Here is a 21,342-nt window from a genome sequence, read left to right on the forward strand (position 1 = left end):
CCACTCTGGAGCAGTAGAAGGGAAAATATGTACTCTAGCATAGAAACTGAAATCATTCTAGGCTTTCACATTTTAGGTGGTAGAGGAGGTGCAAGCAGAAACTGGTTCTGGGATGCCTTATTGCACATCTTTGTTTTGCTAGTGTTGTATTACAGGACCACACTGTAGCCCCATTTACACTTGAACATGTTTTAAAAGCTGTGACATTTCTATAATAATTTGTCCATTTGGGTTTTTTGCCATTAAGTCCTTAAAGTTGCCATTAGGTGGGCAGAAGCAGTATCTCCCTTTCACTGCTATTTGTAAAATATAGTTATTACATTCTGTTTCTTATTAAAATTAAAACTGTAAGCATCCTCTCCTTAACGGATTTTTGTAGAAACTAAAAACACTCCAAGTATGTCCCAGGTAATAAACAAAAAGATCATATGGGATTCCTTCTTGGATGCTCCCTCATATGAGTACACATGCAGAGAGTACATCAATTCTTTAAGTACTGCTTTTCCCCTTTTTCAATTCCTATTGACTGCATGTGAGGTTTGCAGTAGAGTTGCCTATATAGAAAATTGAACCTTACTAAAATCAGGGTCATTTTTAGAGAGCTGTTTGAATCTTGTAATTGGTTCCATAAGCTGAAAACTGCAACACAAATCTTTTATTTTTTTCCCTCCCTAAACTCCCATGCAGGCATGTTCTTGAGATCTCTGTGTTTTGGTGTTTATTTTTTCCACCTTTGTCTTTGCAGAGAAGCCCAATAGCAAGTTCTATTCCTTTATTCAGCCTGGAGAAGAGGAGACTGAGGGAGGACCTCATTGCAATTTACAACTTCCTCATGATGGGAAGAGGAGGGGCAGGCACTGATCTCCTTTCTGTGGTGATCAGTGACAGGACCCGAGGGAATGGCCTGAAGTTGTGTTAGGGGAAGTTTGGACTGGATATTTAAGAAAGGTTCTTCACACAGAGGGTGTTTGGGCACTGGCACAGGCTCCACAGGGAAGGGGTCACAGCACCAGCCTGGCAGAGCTCAAGAATACCTTGGCAACACTCTCAGGCACATGGTGTGAATCCTGGGGCTGTTCTCTGCAGGGCCAGGAGCTGGACTTTGACGATCCTGATGAGCCCCTTGCAACTCAGAATATTCTGTTATTCTGTGATTATCTATCTACTTTGCTTTCACAGTGTAAAGGACAAGAGTGCTCTGTGTAAGCATATTAAATACAATACAGCCAAAGAGACATATAATTCCAGCATTTGTCAATATTTTTTTGTCAGGGCAGACATGGAAAACAGGATGAATACATTTTAAGAAATGACAATATAGTTTGAAGAGTACAGTTTTTGATTTGAACTTTAGGAAAATACTAAAATATATTCAGAAAAAAAATATTTTCCTGTAACCTGATTATCTTCTTTTGGACCACTTCCTTTTAAACAAAGATTCAAGGCACATGTAAAGCAAAATATAGACCACTAAGTCCAATTTTTATAAGGCTGGGAGACTCCAATCTGGGTTTGAAACTGGTGTTTTGAAAGTCTGCTTAAAATTAGATTTACAAAATACCATGGTAACTGGACTGTGTGAACAGAGTTTTTCTGGAGAGCTGGGTGCTGATAGCAGAAGTTTCTTGCTGTTATCATTGGTTATCATTCACACAGGATATGATTTCCTAGATCTCCTCCCTGTTGCTATGGGTTCTCAGTGAACACTGGGAAGGAGCTTTTTATCTCTTCTTTGGCTGGGAACCCTCCACAATTAAATACCAGAAGCCTTTTGTTGTGAAAACACAGGTATTTTTAAAATAGCTATATCTCTTACCAAGTAACACTCCCTACAAATGTGTTAAGAACATAACACACATACCAGTCATACCTGTTAGTCCATAATGCTAGGTCATGTAAGGAATGATTATTTAGCATATTTTAAACATTATAATCACCTATAATCACTTTTAATTTACTCACATTTTACTAGCTATCTATTAGCTATTTATTTTTGCATTGGAAGATTTTAGAAATGAACAACTGTGACAGACCAAGCCAGAAAACAGTCACTTCTTGCATCACTTAGACTTGGCAGTCTGCATTTCCATTCCTGCCACCAGGTTTTCATAAATGACATTTCCGAGTGTGAAGCAAGTAAACATATCTAAAAAAACTTAGACCCAAAAAAGAAAACATACAAAGCTGGTCACTGTTACCTTGGAGTAAGCAGTAAATAAGGAAGGGATGTACTTAGAGGATGGCTTAATTTTCATCTAGGATCATGTTTATCAGCTGAAACTGGAACATCAGTAATTCAGGTGGTGGTGCAAGAAGGCCTGTCTTTTACTGTCATACTGGCAAAGATAATGGCTTTTGTTAATATAAAGTAGTCTACATCCAGGCCAATATTTTTTTTTCTTGACAATTTTTCCAGAGCATTTTCTAATTATTGGGTTCTTTGTTTAATAATTTTTCAGAATGTACTGAGCACAGGGCTTTAATTCATGTTTTTTAACTTCTGAAGCATCCCCAAAATTGTATCAAAACAGAGTATATACAAAAAAATTAATAATCCATGCCAAATTTATAACTAAACAAAGATGGCAATGTGGGTTTATTTTTCCTTGCCTTAATTTTAAAAAACATAACTTCATTAATCTGAAAGTAAGTTTTATAACCTCCAGTGGTCATTGCCCTGTCTTGGCAGTTCGGTTCTCCAAGAGGGATATTTCCATCACTGACATCCACCTTAGACAGGATGAACCCCTGCATGGGTAGCCTAACTCACCCAATGACTATGAAAGAAAAGCAGACCACTCTCAGATCCTTAACACCCTATGATAATTCCTATAGATCCTCCAGTCTGACCTCCAACACTTTAAGAGTGTTCCAACTCACCCAGTCAGCATGTGGAATGCCCAATGGCTTGTGCTTGCTGACAGCCTAAGTTATGTTGGGCTAAAGGATGTCAGTTTTAAGGCCAGAGTCTTGTGATGTAGATGCTATTCTCAGTACAAGTTACAGAATACTTTCCCAGATTTCATGACTCCTTTTTTAATAATAATAACTTGGTAAATGATCCAGTTCTAGGAAGCCAGGGGATTTCATGAGAATATCAGTTTCTATTAAACATAAAAAAGAGTAAGACTTTAATCTTTATTGTAAAAAAAAAAAAAAGAAAGAAAAACCAAAAAAACCCACATAAAAATGGAATAACTTGTCCTAAAGGCCCATCAGTGATGATGTAAATTCACAAAAACTTTTTTATTTAAAAATTGTATTTGTTAATGCCTGGCCACTTAAGAATCCGTGCTTTCTTTTGCATGTTTATTTACCTATAGGATTTTGAGCTAAGCATTTAACCTTAAAGATTATGTTTCAAAACAAGGTATATTGCAAAGGAGATAATTTCCTTTGTTGTGAAAAATGAGGTTCTCACATGAAGTCAAAATAAGAAAATGGTTGTTCAGATATTTCTGGAAAATTTCTTACAGTGAGATAAATTATCTTTTGCCAACAAATAAATTGCCATGTTACGATGGTTCAAGTCTTGAAGAGCCATCAGTTGATATATTGAGACACTCTATTTGTTCAGATAAACTGCCTCATGTTACCCATAATAATTACTGATAATACTTTACAGATCTGTGAACCTTTCATCTCCTGATCTCAAAGTGCTTTTCAAACACACCCTCCAGCATCCATCCTGAGCTCTAATGTGCTCTTCTTTATATAAGCTGGAGAAACTCTGCATTTCTGAGCTGTGGCCAAAATTTGAATTTTAGCTGTAATACCACTTGATCTTTGTTTGCTGACACATCTCTCTTGCACACCTTTAGGAAACCACAAAACCTCCATGGATACTCCCAGTGACACAGATGGACAGACCCCCACTATATCTTGTAACTCTCCAAGGAGGGCAATCTCATTGCATCCTGTATAGAGACACTGCTCATTTAGAAGGGGCTGCCAGACTTATCTGAAGGTGGAAGAAAGATCTGACCACCACGTCTGAGTGTGCTTATGAAGCATTCTGCATCTGCTGCAGGGATGAGTAATCACACATGCATCCTCCTGCCGACCAGGGCTCTCTGGGATGAACTTTACTTGAGAGTCCCTTTGGGAGGATGAGACTTTAAATGGAACTGTTAATCCTTGCTGGGGTTTCTGAGAGGCGTCTTTGCCTGCCCAGATGATTGCACATCTTTCCTGTACGTATTACTTTAGAACAGGAAAAGTGGCCTCTGAGCAGCTACATCAGTTATTCCTCACCTGAACTGTGCTCTAATAAGGATGTCTGTGATTCCCGTGGAAAGTCTGGATGTAACATAGCAATGCCTCATACTGAAGCATGATCAAAAAGTGAACCTGTGGATCCCTTTTAACAACAGGAGGTAGATTAATAAAAGGCTCCACTCTTATAAAGATAGCACAGTGGCCTTCCTTGATAAGATCCTTGAGCCTGTTCACAAAGGTAATACATCTCATGAAATATAGGCAATGGGGTTCTGCTTTTGATCCATCAGTGACCAAATATCAGAAAGAATTCTTTTTCAGGATGTGAGAAGGCAGCATTATCCTTCTTGTCAACTCAGCTCTTGGCTGGGAAGCAAAATAAATTAATTTGTAGGTATGTGTTTAGGAAGATGTGACTGAAGTTTAAGACTATAGGAATGCAAAAATTCAGCTGACAAGAGTGTAATTGGACCACTGGACATTTTTGTTCACTGTTTTTATTGAACTTGTATTTTATTTTTTTTGCTATTTCCATCCAGTGCTCGTGAGAAAAGGGGCAAACCTGATCTCTGGACTCTGGATTCAGTAGTTCTCCTGTGGTTTATTCACATAATAAGATGGTTGGTTTTTTCCTTATGAAGAATCTACAAATAGCAAATGCCCATTTAGGCACAAAAGAAACAGGCTGAGGAAGAGGAAATGTATCCATATGTTGCCCATGTTAGGGTCCTCCAGCTGCCTTGCTTGGTATGTCCCCTGAACCCATGGGCTCATGGCTGTAAACACTCCTTCCATGCCAGAGAGTGAGTGGGGGAAAGGATCCTGATTCAGGTTTCAACTTTCCTTTGTGAAAATTTGTTAAGAAGGTCTTAATATGTCCTTGTGAGGACCCTTGTTATTGCCTGAAATTTTTCTTCAACTAGTACCCATGGGACTAGACGACTAAATTTGATAATTTTGGAGGACGGATGTAGCTAATTTTATTGGGTTGGAAAAACCCAGAGCTGAAGGGAGAGGCGGGCCAGGAGCACAGGTTAATAGGGAGGCAGAACTGTCACTGCTAGTTTCATGCCTTCTGTGTGCAAATTGCGTTCCTGATCCCTGAAACACGAGCGTCCTTCATCCCACAGCTCAGGAGCGTGCGAGGTCATCCCCACAGTTTGCAGCAAAAGGCCAACAACTGCCTTTTCTCAAGTCAGTAGGTAAATATGATTTGCCTGGGTGTGTCACACAGAAGTGAATTCAGAAGAGTAGAGGGCAGGTTTGCCTGCGATCAGGTGGCACACAGCTCTCCTGTCCCTGCTTGCAGGGCAGCCAGCAGCCCTGGGTCTCCTGAGCCTCCCATCTGGGCCATGTCCCATCAGGGGCTGGGACAAAGATGGTTGAAACTTAATGCCAGGGCTGGCACTGCTTGATAAATACTTCCTTGAGCTCTGCCAGGGAAATATTATTTATTTATTTTTCAGGGCTGCTTATTTTGAGCCCAGGGAGATCTCTTTTCCTTTGCACCCAAGGGCTGGATGTTATCAGCCTAGCTGATCCAAAAGCACAATCTTTTCATTGCATGATATGCAGCATGTGGGTTTAAAGAAAGCTCAAAATATATCTCTTTCTTTTCACCCCACTTGAAATTATCTGTGAAACCCTGACCTGGGGCATTAATTGCTGTATTTCTGAGTCTCCTTGTCAGTATGGGACTCTACTAACCCAGAAGTATCTTATGCAATGTGTGTGTGAAGAAGTGCATGACTGCAGGAGCAAGTACAGGAGCAAACGGTCCTTGTGTGAATGTCTCTACTTTTTCACCAAGTGAAAGCTCATTACATTCTGCAGAATTGAAGCAGACTGAGAACAAGTTCGCTAAATAACTTAAATTCCATCAGCATTACTAAGTGTAACAACAATAAAACCTAAGACTTTCATGGCATGTGGAGCCCTCCTCACCACTCCCCACTCCATGTTTGCTCACTCTGGCACCTAAATGGTAAAAAAAACCCCCATATTTCAAGAGGGACAGTACTGTGGAAGCTTTCTGAAAGTATGGCTAAGTTAGCCCACTCTTTTGTGCAGCTTGGCTTGCATTGTTCACTGGGTCTTTGCCAAACATATCCGTTGCATAATTACGTGGTTCAGTTTAATAAATTCACAAAAGTTTACAGGGGTGTAGCTAAAGCTTCCCCTCCTTTCTGTAATTATACAACCCCCAATACAATGAGACGCAGGTCCTAATTGGTGGACTTGTGCCATGATTTACAGTAATTATCAAAGCCAATGTCATAACAAGAAAATAGAAACACCCAGCTATACATTTAAAGAGCTAGGATGACTAAAAGAAAAAAAAAGCTCGATAAAATCATGAGAAGCTATTTGTCTGTTTTCTTGTGAGAAAAAACAACTCTAATTGATTTTCTGCACTGTACACGAACTAAGACTGAATTATACTGGTTTAAATTAAGACCAGTCTCACTGAAGTCAACTTCATTACTTGAGACTTTTCTGCATGGAAAAGCCAAACGATGGCAGACATGGCTTCATATCCTGCTACTCTGACTCTGCACACAAGCCCCTCCCTTACATTAGGGAGTGAGGAGAGTTTGTGAGAAATGTTCTCATGGTTTCAGCTTATATAGTGGCTCAGAAAGATATTTAATAAGGAATTCCATGCTGTGTTCATTATTTTGGTGTGTTTCCAAGCTCTTTATTCCAAAAAGCTGGTTCCGGGATATATGATTCAGTTGCTTATTTCATGCTTATATATTCCTATGGAAATGGCATGACTTCTATGTTGAGGTACTAGACAGTATGATTAAAGGTGTTGGACCTTGGACCACACAATTTAGAACCTTCTAAAATATTTCCATCCCCACATCTGACCTCACTGCGCTTATTTAATATTAATCTGAAGGAATACTTTGAAAAGTTATTTTCTCTGCAAGAGAAATCTGTGGCATTTCAAAGAACAAATGAAATGCACACATTCAAAATATACATTTAAAAAAATCAAAACATCCTCCATGGTCACAACAAATGCCCGTCTTTCCAGGGCTTTGTGGCCTACTTTGTAGAGGAAATTCTGGTTAAGTGCAGCTGTAGCATATTTCTTTGCAAAAAGCCAGTCAGGGAGTGACAGTCCATGGCAGCCTCACCCTCCCAGCTGCTAGCCCGTGGCTGGAGTGTGGGCACAGAGCCTCTGAAGGTGCTCTTGGGCTTACCTAGGTCAGAGCACTGCACCACGCGAAGATGGCACTGGCAGCGGAAGGGGCACACGGGCCCGAAGCCGGATATGACGGGATCATCCGTTGGAGCCATGTCGGCCGAGCCCTCGTCCTCCAGCATAAAGTCAAAGAGGCCCTGCTGGTGGAATGGCTTGGCCAAGCATGCTGGCAGCAGGAGCACAAGGAGCAGAGCCAGCCTCCTCATGGCTCAGTTCATGGACGCCCAGCAGAACCTAGGATTCAAAGCAGTGCATTAACAACAAAAGTAGCAGTTTCCCAAAGCTGCACAGTTCCTCCCGAAGGAGGTCCAGCACATCCACCAATTGCATAACTGTTCCTTTCAATAAAAGAGAACTGAATTGTAAAAATAGGACAGTTATGTGATAGGAGTCTGGTAGCTGCTTGTCAATAGGCCTTTTTTCCTTTTTTTTTTTTCAGAGCAGTTTGAAGGCAACAGTAAACACATCTGTTTGCATATTTAGAGTAATATTTTTTAGGAATAGGCAGCGCTGTCAACTTTGTTATGCAAAAGAGTCAAAGCAATAAGCCACATTTTCCATGTGCCTCTTTTCTGCCAACGTAACAGTCTATTTGATTTCATTAGCATTTATTTAATAGCAATGGGTTTGACCCTGGGGACAAGCCTGAGGTTCCCAAACTCACTGTAGTTCAGTATTTCATGTCTTGAGAAATATTTTTAAGTGTCAGCTTGCTGTGTGTTTTAAATTATAGCCTAGTAAAACTGACTGAGAAAGAGTAGGATTTAGTGACAGGGTGGAAAGTGAGGGGAAGATCTTTAGTTTTTTAAAGGCACTATACTTCTTTCCTAGTTCAAACAGCATAATAAAATGGAATACAATGTTGTGTTATATTGAATATTCTTGGCTTTCTTTCTAAATTTTGACATCCACCCTGAGAATCCTCTGCTTTGCACTGCATAAGCATTTGAATTGATGCTTTCAGTGTGCACACTTTCTAATAGGACTTCAGGGCTTCATTCTGCAGACTTTCATGGTCAGGAGGAACTTTTACAAGTATTGCCATAGATATTAACAAGAAAAACTCTTAAACACATGTTCTCAGGACTCAGGCCTAGATGCATTGCAACACACTCTAGCTTGTGCTACCTGTCTTGTTGTCCATTAAGGAGGAATTGCGCAACTGTTTGCAGGCTTTGTACCAAAGCTGTAAAGAACAGCTAATTTTTTGAATATTATTTCCTTTTACTGTGTATTTTACAAAATACAGTTCATACTTTATTGATTTTAATTGATTTTAAACCCCCCCCACAAAACCCCCTCCCCAAAATAAACCAAACCAAACCAAACCAAACAAAACAAAAAAACCAAACAAACAAAAAAAACACACTCCAAAACCACCAAAAACACCAAAATCAAATCTGCCTTCAAATTGCCAAGTGACACAAAGGGAAACTTGTCATTTATATATAAGCTTTTTCTTAAAATGGATGGCGTAGTCCTAAATGCAGATGCTGCTCTTTGTAATGAAAGCAAAAATGTCCACTTGCATCTTCAGGTCAATATCTTAGAAACACTTTGCCTGGGTGCTAGCTGGGATTATTTCTTTTTCTAGAAAAAGTTATCTAACATCTTGGGGTGTGGTAGAGCATTTTTCAACTCCATATTTATTGTTGGATAAAAAACTGGGATAGGCAGAAGGGGAGGACTGTCTCCTTCTCTACTTTGACATATGGAACCTACCAGATAGATGACAAGAATGAACAGATGATATTAGGTGAGAGTAGTTTACTGAAGCCTGCCTTTCTAACATACTACCACCAGGTACTCTAAAAGGAATAGTTAGTGTTAAGAAAAAAGCTGAAAATATAAAAAAGCCAAGAAACTGGGTTTAGATACAATTTATGTTGTGTCTGAGTTCATTTTCCTTTATGAATTTCTACCTACAGGTACCAAGAATACATTTCTCCAGAAACCTTTAGGTCTGTTTCTTGAGAAGATGATTAGGTTGCCTAATAAAATATGCTGGTGTCTTAAAATCATAGCCTATATTCCTGTGATCTACCTGACAGGAAGACATGTATCTACTATCTTCAGACACCCCAAAGACTTCAAAGTGAAAACACATGCAGTAAAACATTGCTTATGTTGTCTCTTTCAGGGACATATTTATTTTCTTAGTTGGACAGGAAAGTACTTCTGTTCCTGGAACAGACACCTTACTGACTGCATGTGCTGAGGGGGATCACAGACCCCAACATCAGCTGGAGAGTTTTTAGTATGTCCTGTCAGCCAGAGCTGTGTAAACTCATGACATGTAGCAGGGGCAGGCTGTGTCCCCATGTGGATCATCCTCCTGCCCTGGCTCCCCCCTGACACTGGGGCTGTGTCCCTTTCCCTCCAACACCCCTGCCAGTGCAGGCAGAGTGCTCAGGGACATGTCAGGGTGTCACAGCAAAGTGCTGTTAATGCATGGCAGTGAGCTGTTACCAGGGTTTCATCTAAAACATGATTTTTGAAAGAGTAATCATCACGTGCAAATTATTGTAAAATAACAATGCAATTTATTAATAATCTCAAATGAGAAGAAAAATTTGCTAAACCATCACCATTCACCACAATAAATTGCTTTGTGAAAATGACCAATAAAACATTTCCCCAGTACAAATTAATTTTCAGAATATATATTAACAACAATAAAAATTGGGAATGCTGCACACTAATCCTTGAATGGCAGTGGCAGTCAGGACCTTTAAAGACCATCCTCAGTCTTTTTTTTATGTATTAATAGGTTTTTAAAACATTTTAAAATATTTAAAACTTTTTATTCCCTGTCAGGGTCACTGCTGAAGTACCACCCATCCCAAGAATGCACAATCAGGATCTTATCCTGGAGTTTAATTACTACCATTCAGAAAAGCCAAAAAAGAAAAACAAATGCAAAGGCACTTTGGAAGTGTCTTCACACTTTGCTTCTTATTCACATTAATATTGATGACTTCATTTATCTCAGTTAAACCCTGTAGCAGGCCTTTCCTTTGGTCCCTGTTTTGTAAAAACTTTGATGAAACCAGAAAGAGCTGGCTATAAAGGAAAACTGTAGGACAACAAAGGATATCAAGTATATAATCTGAGGATACAGCAGAGAAAACAGCAGACACATTAATCAGGATATAGGAACAGATCTCTTCAGGCATATATGCATCCATTCTGCAGACACATGTATCTGTTCCTATTGTTTGCATGTGTAATTAAACATAAATAAAAGATATACACAAAGCTGTGCGAGAAACGTTTACACTTCACTTACAAAAAAAAGAGTAGGGAGAACAAAAAAAATCTGAATTCTTTGACAAAATATTTATGTCTGCAGGATAGAAGTGTTTAAAATTCCTTTAATTATGTGTTTACAATGAAGAAGAGTTTTCCACAAGCGGAGGAAACTATACCATAGGCTTGGCCACATTTCGTTTTAAAATACCACTGAAAATATGCTCCATCAGTTCACGTCACCACTCTATTGGTGGTCTTCTTGTCAGTTTACCTTAATATTAAGGTTAAATTATTAGTTCACCTACTGTCAGAAATCTCTCAAAATTCCACAAAGACAAGCTAAACAATATTTTCTAGTTTCAAAAAATTCCCCTCCATTTTATGTTTTGCCCATTTTGTGCAATAGAGTCTATATATGCAAACATAGGAGTTAGATGTTTTAGAGAATAAAACTCTGCTAACAGGAGTTTCAACTGCATGAATTTTCTTTTCTACTATTTCATTCATAAGAACTTTCTTTAATCATGATTCCCTTGTTTGTACCCTGTAACACAGCACTTTCTAACATTACAAAGGCATACACAGAGCCCGTTTAACTTACTACTATGCTTTTTTTTTCTCTGAAATTGAAATTATATTCATCAGTGTCTGAAAAATATATGAAGAAACACAGGAGAAAGAAATCACAGAGTGCAGTTTAAAGCAGAAATGTAAGCATACACACATTTTTTACACTCTCTATATCACCGATTCTAAACACTGGATTGCAGAGAATATACTGCTGTAAAAGTTTACAGCAAAGAAAAAGAAAGGACTGCAGCAGTGCTTATACAAATCAAAACAAGAAACAGAACAGTCAAATAAACAGTAGGAAATCTGCACAGTCTTTGAGAATGTATTCTCATGTTTCCAAGAAACAAAAGAGCTGCATAGAAAACTTAACATTATTAAACATTTAGGAGGATTTTTAACTTGCTTCTTTTAAAATTCAAATAGTTCTTGCCATAGACTTGCCCGAAGTTCTATTAGTGCAGCATAGTTCAAGAGAATTACTAAAAATCGTACCTTTTAATCCAGGGATTTGCAACAGGAGCTCTCAAAGCTGAGATGTAATTAAACTAAATATTCAACCCAGGCAGAAGGCTTTGCAGGTGTGGAAAGGAGGAGGGGGTAAATTCAGCTCAGTGACTGTCACTTGGTGGAAAACCCTCCTGCTTCTATTCCATAGCACAGTTAAAAAATGTTTCTCTCAATGAACACAATCCAGGCTGACACCCACATTAGATCATATGGTAATGATATGTCTCCTGTATTGCAGCCAGAAACTTTATCTGCTCTTTTGCTTTCTTTTCCTCCTTTTTCCTTTTCATTTGCTTTATTTCTCTTTCATCTGTTTACAATCCCAAACTACTTGCACATTATCAGACAAATTCTTAGCTGTAATTCATCCTACTTACTTTATTTATGTCCCTACAACATGTATTTAGGAAGTTTTCTTGGTTTTAACTACAGGGAGTTTTACGATTCATTAATGAAAAAAATGTTTAGCTCTCCCTCTTGTTTATAGTATTTGGAAATCAAGGAAATTATATAAAATTAATCTTTGAGTTAGGCAAACTAGAGATTAGTATCAGAAGAAAAGGGTTAGCTTTGAGTAAAACTATTTAAACAGATATCAACCTGCCTTTGCTTATGCTATAATCATTGTCAAACTAAGTAGTATATAGTTTAATACATTATTATCTTGTCTAATAATAGAGTTTGCATGTATTTTTTAAAATGACAGCATGCTTTTGATATATAGGAAAATCATGTTTTCATTAGTAAAATGATTCTAACATTTGTGGTTAGAGCTGCTTTATATAAACTTTGCTTTTTTTTTTTTTTTCCTTTGCTGCCTTCTCACCAGGACAGCAAAACAGAGGGGAAATTAGCTTTAACTGTTTGGGTTTTGTGTTGGGGGTTTATTGTATATTTTAATTTTTTTAGTGGGTTTTTTTTTTTGGTCAGTTAGGGTTTTTTAAGAGACAGACGATAATTTTTTTAAAATATGGGACAAAAAATGCATCTGACTTATTGTTTAGATTTATATTTTATTTTAGTAATTTCTGGTTTTATGCAAATGTCACTGGAAGCCAAAATGCAATTTCTTTATTCCTACATAATTTTGAAAGTCTAGTGAACTGAAATGAGAGAAAATACAATTGCTATTTATTTAGTAAACCAAACACATTGTGAATATGTGTAACTTCACTGTGCTGTTAGCTGTCCTATCTAAATACTGAAGGTTTGTGTCTCTGCGTTTTGACTTGCATCCTTTTTATTTCTGCCCCTAGGCAAAGACCAGGTGCAAATCTGAAATTAAAGCCTGTAAAATGATGCTTAAAAGAAGTCAGAATTTTTTAGAAACATAATAGACTCTTGAAAGTTTAGCTGTCCTTCTCATTTAAATTCAAGAGTCTTTATAATAGATCTTAAAATTGTTCTCCTTTGGTGGAAGAAAGAATGGTAGAATAATTGTCTGTTAGTTTTAGTCTCTGTAGAACAAAGGTGTAATCAGACATCTTACATTACAGATTCCTTATATAGCTCACTCTAAAAGTTAAGGATCAGTTATTCACCCCTAGTCCTTAAGCTAACTTCTTTTCCCTGCCTTTCCACTGGATTCAACACTGCTAATGGTTTTTATTGTGACATTTTCCTACATATGATTAGTGGTGTTCCAAGCTTTCATGCTTACAACAAAGCCTTATCTTTGTCCAGAAGTGTCGCCATGAGGCTTGCTGAAATCTTGGCTGCATCTTAGTAATGTCAGTTATTTGAACCTTGGTCACCAGCTGCATCTGGTGTTTAAAAACATTTCAAAGCATGATTTTGATGAGGAACAGGTCAGGGTAAACTTGTTGTCAGTTTGCTTCACAAAACCCATTCATATCCTTTCGCAGCAAAGCCTTAATTCATTTGTTCTGATATCTGTCATGGAGTTGAAAGGTGTTGTAATTGAATGCCTCAGTAATTTCTTTGGAGGCAGGGTGGGGATGAACAGCCTTCTCTCCTTCTCCTTGTCTTAGGCATTAATAGGATTCAAACCAAAATATGAAGATATAGGTGGGAACAGGTGGAGCACAGGGTGTCTGCTGGATGGACTGAGGGTTCTGTTTTCTTTCATGAAGTCCATTCCAAGAAGTTCAGAGAGGAAAAGATGTTATGAGCTTTAGAAACAATGAAAACATTTATACTACCTGTTGATATCCAGAAGTAGAAGAGTTGTGTGTCAGGTGTCCAGCCCTTACCAAAATGGAAAGTGGAGTTAGGTGGAACAGAGCAACTGAATGGGAAAGAATTTATGACATTGAATATTGATGTAATATCTTATTAATTGTTTTGAATCAAAAAATCACAGAATCTTTTAAGCTGGAGAAGACCTCCAAGGTCATTGAGACTAAACTTTGACTGATCACCACCTTGTCAACTAGACCATGGGCCTAAGTGACAAGTCCAGTTTTTTCTTGAACACCTCCAGGGATAGTGACTCCATCACCTCGCTGGGCAGCCCATTCCCATGCCAAACCACCCTTTCCATGAATAAATTCTTCCTGATGTCCAACCTGAACATACCCTGATGCAGCTTGAGGTTATTTCCTCTTATCCCACTGCAGGTTGCCTGGGAGAAGGGACCAACCCCCACCTGGCTAGGTCCTCCCATCACTTTGTTGTTGAGAGTGATAAGGTCACCCCTGAGCTTCCTTTTCTCCAGGTTAAACAATCCCAGCTCCCTCAGCTGCTTCTCTTAGGATTTACTCTCCAGACCCCTCACCAGCTTCATTGCCCTTCTCTGCACAAACAATATTTTCATGCTTTCATGGGAATGTGGATCCTTTCTGATACAAGCATTCCTTGAATCCCACTCTTTGCCCCCTGCTGTGTCACACAGAAAATAAACAACCATAAAAAAACTACCAACCAAAGAACAATATTAAGTGATTATGTAATTTTATGGCCCTTGATCATACACAGGGCCTAGTGTCAATCAGCTATCCTTCCCAGTCTGACCTACTTTGACTACTGCTTAGTCAATATAAAAAAATCATCATTAGAACAGTCTTGGTTTCTATGTGATTTTAGTACTCCAATTTAACAAACTTTTAGAGCTACATGCTGCTCCAAATACTGATTCCCAGAAAGTTACAGGCAACTGCATGTTAATGTTATTTATATAACAACATTTTTATTAAATTTTGATGGATAGCATCTGCTTCATTTGCTCTTAGCTTATTTTGTGGACCTTTCAAAGGGCAGTGGTGGGATCTCGGGGTCGGCTGCTTGTTCTCTGCCCCCGAGGTGAGTTGGGTGGTCCAGGGAACGACCCCAGGCTCTGAAGAATGAGACTGGACTCTTTGCTGTTCGGTCTTCAGGTTGTTTATTAAGTCTTATCTACAAAATTTTCTCCCTGACAGACAGAGGTCTGACCAGCAAGGCAGCCACGATGCTCTCCGACCGCCCCCAAGGCTGCTCCGTCTCTTATACCACAAATTACGTATATCATATTTACCTTTACCTTCCAATACCTATCACCCATGTTAGACAGTGCACCTATATTCTAAACCAATCCCCAAGTGCTAACATCACAGCAGAAGATGAAGGCCAAGAAGAAGAAGGAGAAAGGCTGGACACACCCAGTTCCCTCCATCTTGCCTCCTGAACCCCCATACCAAAAACCCTAAAATCTTCTTTTCCAGCCCGTGATAATTTCACTATTATTCTACCTAAACTGTTGTGGCTTGCTGATCTTCATATAAGGTTGGTAATTTGCTCCATGGGTCATAATCAAAACCACAGGTGTCTTGGGCTCTGTGACAGGGTCTCTGAGACCCCTAGCAGGGGTCCTGGTGTCCTGGACAGCCAGAGGTGTGTCCTGGGTCCCGACAGTGGGAAAGAAGGCAGGAAGCCTGCCTGCTGGTGAGTGCTTTACCTGGGTCCAGTGGAAGTCTCTGCAGGAAAGAGATGAACACTGCCCTGTAAGGAGAAAGCATTTCCTGGGGAAATTGCTCCTGGAGCATGCGGCTGAGCTGGAATAGAAGCATGTCCAGTAGGCACTCAGTGCTGCCAGAACAGGTTGAAGACTCCTCAGAGGAACTGACATGATCTGTCCCTGGGTGTGGAAAGAAAGGCTTTTTTAAGGGAGTCTAGGAAAAAAATGGGTAACATTTATTGCAGTCCAGAAAGTTCCTGGAATGAAACCAAAGCAGGAGGACAGGATCCATTCTGCAGGAACATGGTGTCCTGTGTCCCAGAGATACAGATTCTTACTAATTGTAAGTTTTCACTAGAGAAGAAGGCATTTTCTTGGGCTGCCTTCTAATAAATCCCGGCTTTGATGATCAAAGACTGGTTAGCATTGTTGTGGTTGTTGTGGTAAAGAACGGCAGGCAAGTCTGCCTCAAAGCCCTCATAAAACAGAGAGGTAAGTGCCAGTCCCCATCAGGTAAGTGCCAATCCCCATCAGGAAGGGATGAAAACAGATCTCCTGCTTGGCTGCCTCATGGGAACCCTCTCCACCTCCTTGGTATCCCACACCTGGGCTTTTATGAACATCTTCCTAGCATTTCATCTTCTACATTCACTAGATACTAAAGACTGTCTCTATTATGCCTACACTAGGCATAATAATTTCTTCCCATTAAGTGTAATAAACTGTTCTTCACAGTTAGCAGTGGAGTCCCTTTACTAAAAATGTGAGTAAATATGAACCCCAGCTTAGTAAACACTGACCCAGGTAAATATTGACCCAGGCACAGCCTAACAAGGTAGTTAAAGAGAAGAAATGTAATTTCTGAGTATTCTGAGTATGAAAGTTTCCTTCAGTGCTCTGTGACCTCAGAAATTATCAGCCTGGACTCCTTCATATTTCTACAGATCAGAAGGGCTAATGTATCAGACTTCGGATGTGTGCTACCAGCAACATTTTATTTATGTTTCTGTGAAAAGCAATACTTGTACAACTGTTGGAACAAAATGCAGTCAAACTTCAAAAGACAGAGCTCTCTCTTTGGAGGACTAGTGTGATCATATCCTTCACTTTTGTCTCTTTTCTTTGGAAAGGCCTATCTGTTCCTAAACTTGACACTGGCTTTCATTTTCACTGGCTTTTCTATTCTGTCCTGAATCAAATAATATTGTCCAGGTCTTTCTAGCAGCTGTCAAAGTTAACCACATATTGATGTAGCCTTACTGCTCATTAGGATTTCAAACACTCTGAACTTAACTTCCACCCTTGAGGAGGAAACATTCCTGCCTAATCCTCATGTTTTTGTAGTGTAGATGTACATTTTCAGATTGATCTTACCTCTCTCCCTCAAAAATGCAGGAAATAGGTAAAACTAGACTTTATATGAGTCCTACCAACTCCTAGCCATGCTACAAGTAAAGAATGAGGGAAAAATAAAAGTGATTGTCGACCAAAGATCTCAGAACTTCACTTTGACTTTACTTCTTCACCTTTAATTAAAGAAATTGAAAATGCAGGCAAAAACATTTGCTCTCACACATTGATAGACAGAATATCAGTTCTCAGGTGCTCCGTTTGCTGTGCTTCAGTGACCGACAGCATTAAATTTTGTTCCTGCCTCATTTCTAGGAGAGCATCAGCAACCTTCTGTCCACCAGAAAATTTCTTGTATGGAAGAAAGGGTGTGCTGACATCAGCAAAGGTTCCAGGAGTCTACAAGTCCCTGAGAAAGACGCTTTCCCAGAAAAGAGTATCATTTTGGGAGTGTAGGCTGTGAAAAAGGAAGTAATGACTGAAGAGGAGAGAGGATTAGTTTAGGTAAGAGCAGATTAATTTTCTTTCAAGTGAGCAGCTTTTTCATAAGATTTTGGCCTTTCTCTATAGTTTGCAGTATCTTGAGTTGCAGTCCAACTTTTTCCAAGGTTCAGATGAAAAATACAAACCTTAATTCTAATTTTGATGGTCCTTAGATCATGCTCTGGATAAGCTTCGTCATCCCAGCTGAATTACACAATGCCCTAGAAAAGGATGACAGTAATTCATGCAAATGTTGTAACTGTATTCCTTGCATGTACTCTTTTAGTCATGGGTTATGAACCAGCATTCGAAATGAGGCACATCCTGTGCAGCTCTGAACAGCCTATTCCCAGATTATGAAAAATATGTGAATACAAGGGTCAGCCTGGATTTCCAATTTAGTCATCACAGAAACTAAACTTGTTCAGGAGGAGCTAGTGACTGCTTTACTAAGGAAAGTCTGGAAAAAGGAGTAGAACAGGAAAAAAACAACATTTACGTAAGGCTTTGTGTCTTTTTCTCTGTATTAAAATGCTCATTTTTGGCAATCTGTTGAGGAAGAAAATTCTAACTTCAGCTAAACATAGAAAATGGTGACTTTGAAAATATAAGCAATGTCCTCACAAAACTTATCAGTATGGACTGTGATTTGTCATTAAAGACGAAAGAAGGGTGAAATAGAAGTTTAAAAATAATGCAGTAGAAGCTTTCAAATTGATTTTCACAACATAAAGACTTAAAAATAAAAGTCTTGGGTATTTTGGGAAGAGTCTTTAAAATATCCATTGTATTACCCTAAGCAATTGAAGCGTCATTCACTTTAACTTGCCTTAACCACATATAAGCTTTTCTTTGACTACTATTTAAAGTGTATATATATATATTTCACTTTTATTCTTGTAAATGAGCTCTTCAAAGGATTGTGCTGACTAAGAAATTGCGCTGGTGTTCCTCAACAGAAATTTTCCATAGCCAACCTGGATAAAACATAGTGAGGTTTATTAAATGAAACAGAGTTTAATTCTACAAGGAAAAACTTTAAATGTGATGGCAATTCCTTCAGGTACTGAATTACAGCTGAATGTTAATTGGTAATCAGAAAAAAAAAATGAAGGCTATCCTTTTTTCTAGACCTTTTTCTACATTACTCATTGTTTCATTTTCTTCTTTACAATTTATTTCTCAGTTACCTTTGGGAATATTATGTTCCAAAAATTTTAATTGAGAGGATAGCACACATCCACTGTGTTTCAGCTGAATAAAAGTTAAACTACTCTTATTATGAATATTCTTGTTTTGCATTTATTTGTCTCACTTTTGGTCTTTTGGTTGCTTGTTTTTTAGATCTGCATATGTAATAGATTAATTTATGAGCATGCTGGGATACAGCTCCAGAAGACACAAATCATACTATTCTTATTGAAATTGCAACATCCTGTGTTTTATGCTATTTCAGAACCTAGCCACTGATTTTCTTGACTCATCTTTATCTATATATGAGAAACACAAACCCTTAAAGGTCAAAGCAAAGATGTGTAAAGTGGCAGTTTTTTTAAATACCTCTGATAAATTTTGATTTTCAAAGTGCAGTTTCTGAAAATCAGGTGTTGCTTAATGCACTGGAGGATGGACAGGGAAAACAGCTAGGCATCCATGCTATCTAACAGCTTTTGAAAAGGTCAGTGTATTGTACCAAATACTAAATTTAAGGATCAATATATTGTGTGCTTTAATTGTAAAAATTACATAGGATGTTTCAAAATGAATGTATCAGCTTTTTATTGGAAGATGGAAAGCTTGCCTCTGAAGAAGCCCCATGTGCCTGCAAGGAAAAATCTATTCAGAGACTGTTTTCCACTTATAAAACAAAACCCACTCCAAACTGGATTTTGAGACTTGGATGGCTTAGAACAGTTATTTCTCAAAATGTTGTTCACTGTGCTCCTGCACACTGTATCTCCTCCAAGAAATTTGAATCAGCTTCACGAGAGGAAATGCCTATCTTTCAGTCACAATTAGAAAATTCATCTCTCCAAGGAGTTCAGGCTGTATCTAACCTACTTTTAGCCTGCAATGCCATTCATTCTTGTGTCAATTTAAAATGAGAAAGAGTTGACGAAAGAAACAACGGAATTAAGTCAGAGAAAATAAACAACTAGTATACAAATTATTAGAAGTGAGAAAAGCAGGTTTTAAAAATACATCCAAGAAAATGCTAGTAGTTTGTAAACTCTGTAGAACCTTTTTGGCCTCACAAAATCCTTATTTTTGTCATTTTATTTTGTTTGTTTGTTTGTTTTCCCCAGAAGTCCCACTATGGCTATAGGTTAGGTCATATTTTAGCCCGAAGGACACCTGATATTTAGTGTGAAATGCCTAACTAAGAACCATAATCCATTTGTTAAGGGAATATCCAGGATGGAAGCAAATATAGTTTAGAATGCCTCCATTTTGCAACCCTCTCTTCCTTCCTGTGTCCCAAAGATGTTGCATTCCCCCAGCTTTAACAGAATAAACATCTGTGTTATGGACTACAGCAGGCTGGCAGGAATAAGCTAGGGTTTCTTAGACTTAGGATTACTTTAATACATCTTTATTTTGTTTTGTGGCTTTGAAGGGCTAAACCTGAGGTGACTGGGATCTCTTCTCTACTTTGTTATTACTGTTCCCAGGACACACAGGAAACAGCATTGCCAGCCTGAGAGGCTCAAAGACCTGATTTGTCTGTTGAGCCCAGGTATCCACCTACAATGACAATAAAAGGTTGCTCTGTGTGTAGATCTCAATGTCACCCCTTGTCACCATGGCCCACGGCCTCATCTCTGAATATGTAGACTCCCATGCACAAATGTTGCTGGTCAGCCATTTTATATGAATTTAGTACAGAGTTATGGAGCTAGCACCATCTACTGAAATTCTCCCTTTTTTCCTGCAAGTCTTCCATGGCCTCTCCATTCTTGTGTTCATTGAAACAGTTTGGTGCTACTTTCCCAATCAAGCAGCTTCTTTGTATGGTTTCTTTTTCAAATAGTGAACTCGTAATTTATGTTTCAGATTAAAGGAGAACAATATTAGTGATGCCAAAAAAGTATGAAATGTAATTGTCAAATACACTGGAGACAGAAAAATGGCTTTTGTAGTTCTTAAAAGTATTTGAATCTTGAAAGAGGTTCAGCCTGTTTTAGATTACAATTTTTTTATGGCTTTTCTTAAAAGGTATATCTCAGTATATTTTATTTCTAAAAACCAAAGCCATAATATGACCTTCTCTTTGTAATAAAAGATCAGCAGATGTAGATGATGAAAATTCACATTGTTGTATTTCAGGTCAGAACCTTTAAAAAATAATACTAGATATCTTTCATCAATGAAAAAGAGAGTCAAATTACAGCTTTGTGATGGAAGTTTGTACAATATTTACCAGTCTGAGAATTGCTGGGCCTATTTTGAAAAATGTGAATTTTACCTTTTACATACTCTAGCTTTTAACCAAGACACAAGGGTATATTTTCATCTTGTCTTGTTAAGATGTGATGTGCATTTAGGGATTTGACAGTTTGTAGACTAAATGAGAAGGAATTGTGTTTTGGTGGTGAGGATAGATAAGCCTTGTGTTGGGTGCTAAGTGGGACTTTAAAAAATATTGTGCTGACCCTGTGACTCCTGTGACTATGAACTCTTGATTTAGGGCAGCTGGCAATTTAATAGTAAATTAGTACAAAATGTGACTTAATTAAATACAACATTTCTAGACATTCAGAGTACCTAACCCTCTTTTTCTCCCTGGTTTCATTTTGTTTGTATAAAGCTGGTGAACAGAAGTGACTGATGTGACATGTGCAACAGCTTTACC

At 38.4% G+C, this 21,342-nt stretch overlaps 1 protein-coding gene across 1 annotated transcript in view; it reads right to left on the minus strand.

The window, feature by feature from the left end:
• DCN (decorin) overlaps positions 1-11,938 on the minus strand; it is a 38,874-nt gene extending 26,936 nt beyond the window's left edge. Inside the window, exons 1-2 of the mRNA XM_005421595.2 lie at positions 11,750-11,938; positions 7,431-7,666 (exon numbers count right to left, since the gene is read on the minus strand). Of these exons, the coding sequence (XP_005421652.1) occupies positions 7,431-7,638 (208 nt within the window). The 5' untranslated portion in view covers positions 7,639-7,666; positions 11,750-11,938. The remainder of the gene's footprint in view (positions 1-7,430; positions 7,667-11,749) is intronic.
• Between the last annotated feature and the right edge of the window lie 9,404 nt (positions 11,939-21,342).

This window comes from Geospiza fortis, unplaced genomic scaffold (genome assembly GCF_000277835.1).
Source record: "Geospiza fortis unplaced genomic scaffold, GeoFor_1.0 scaffold186, whole genome shotgun sequence".
NCBI lineage: Eukaryota > Metazoa > Chordata > Aves > Passeriformes > Thraupidae > Geospiza > Geospiza fortis.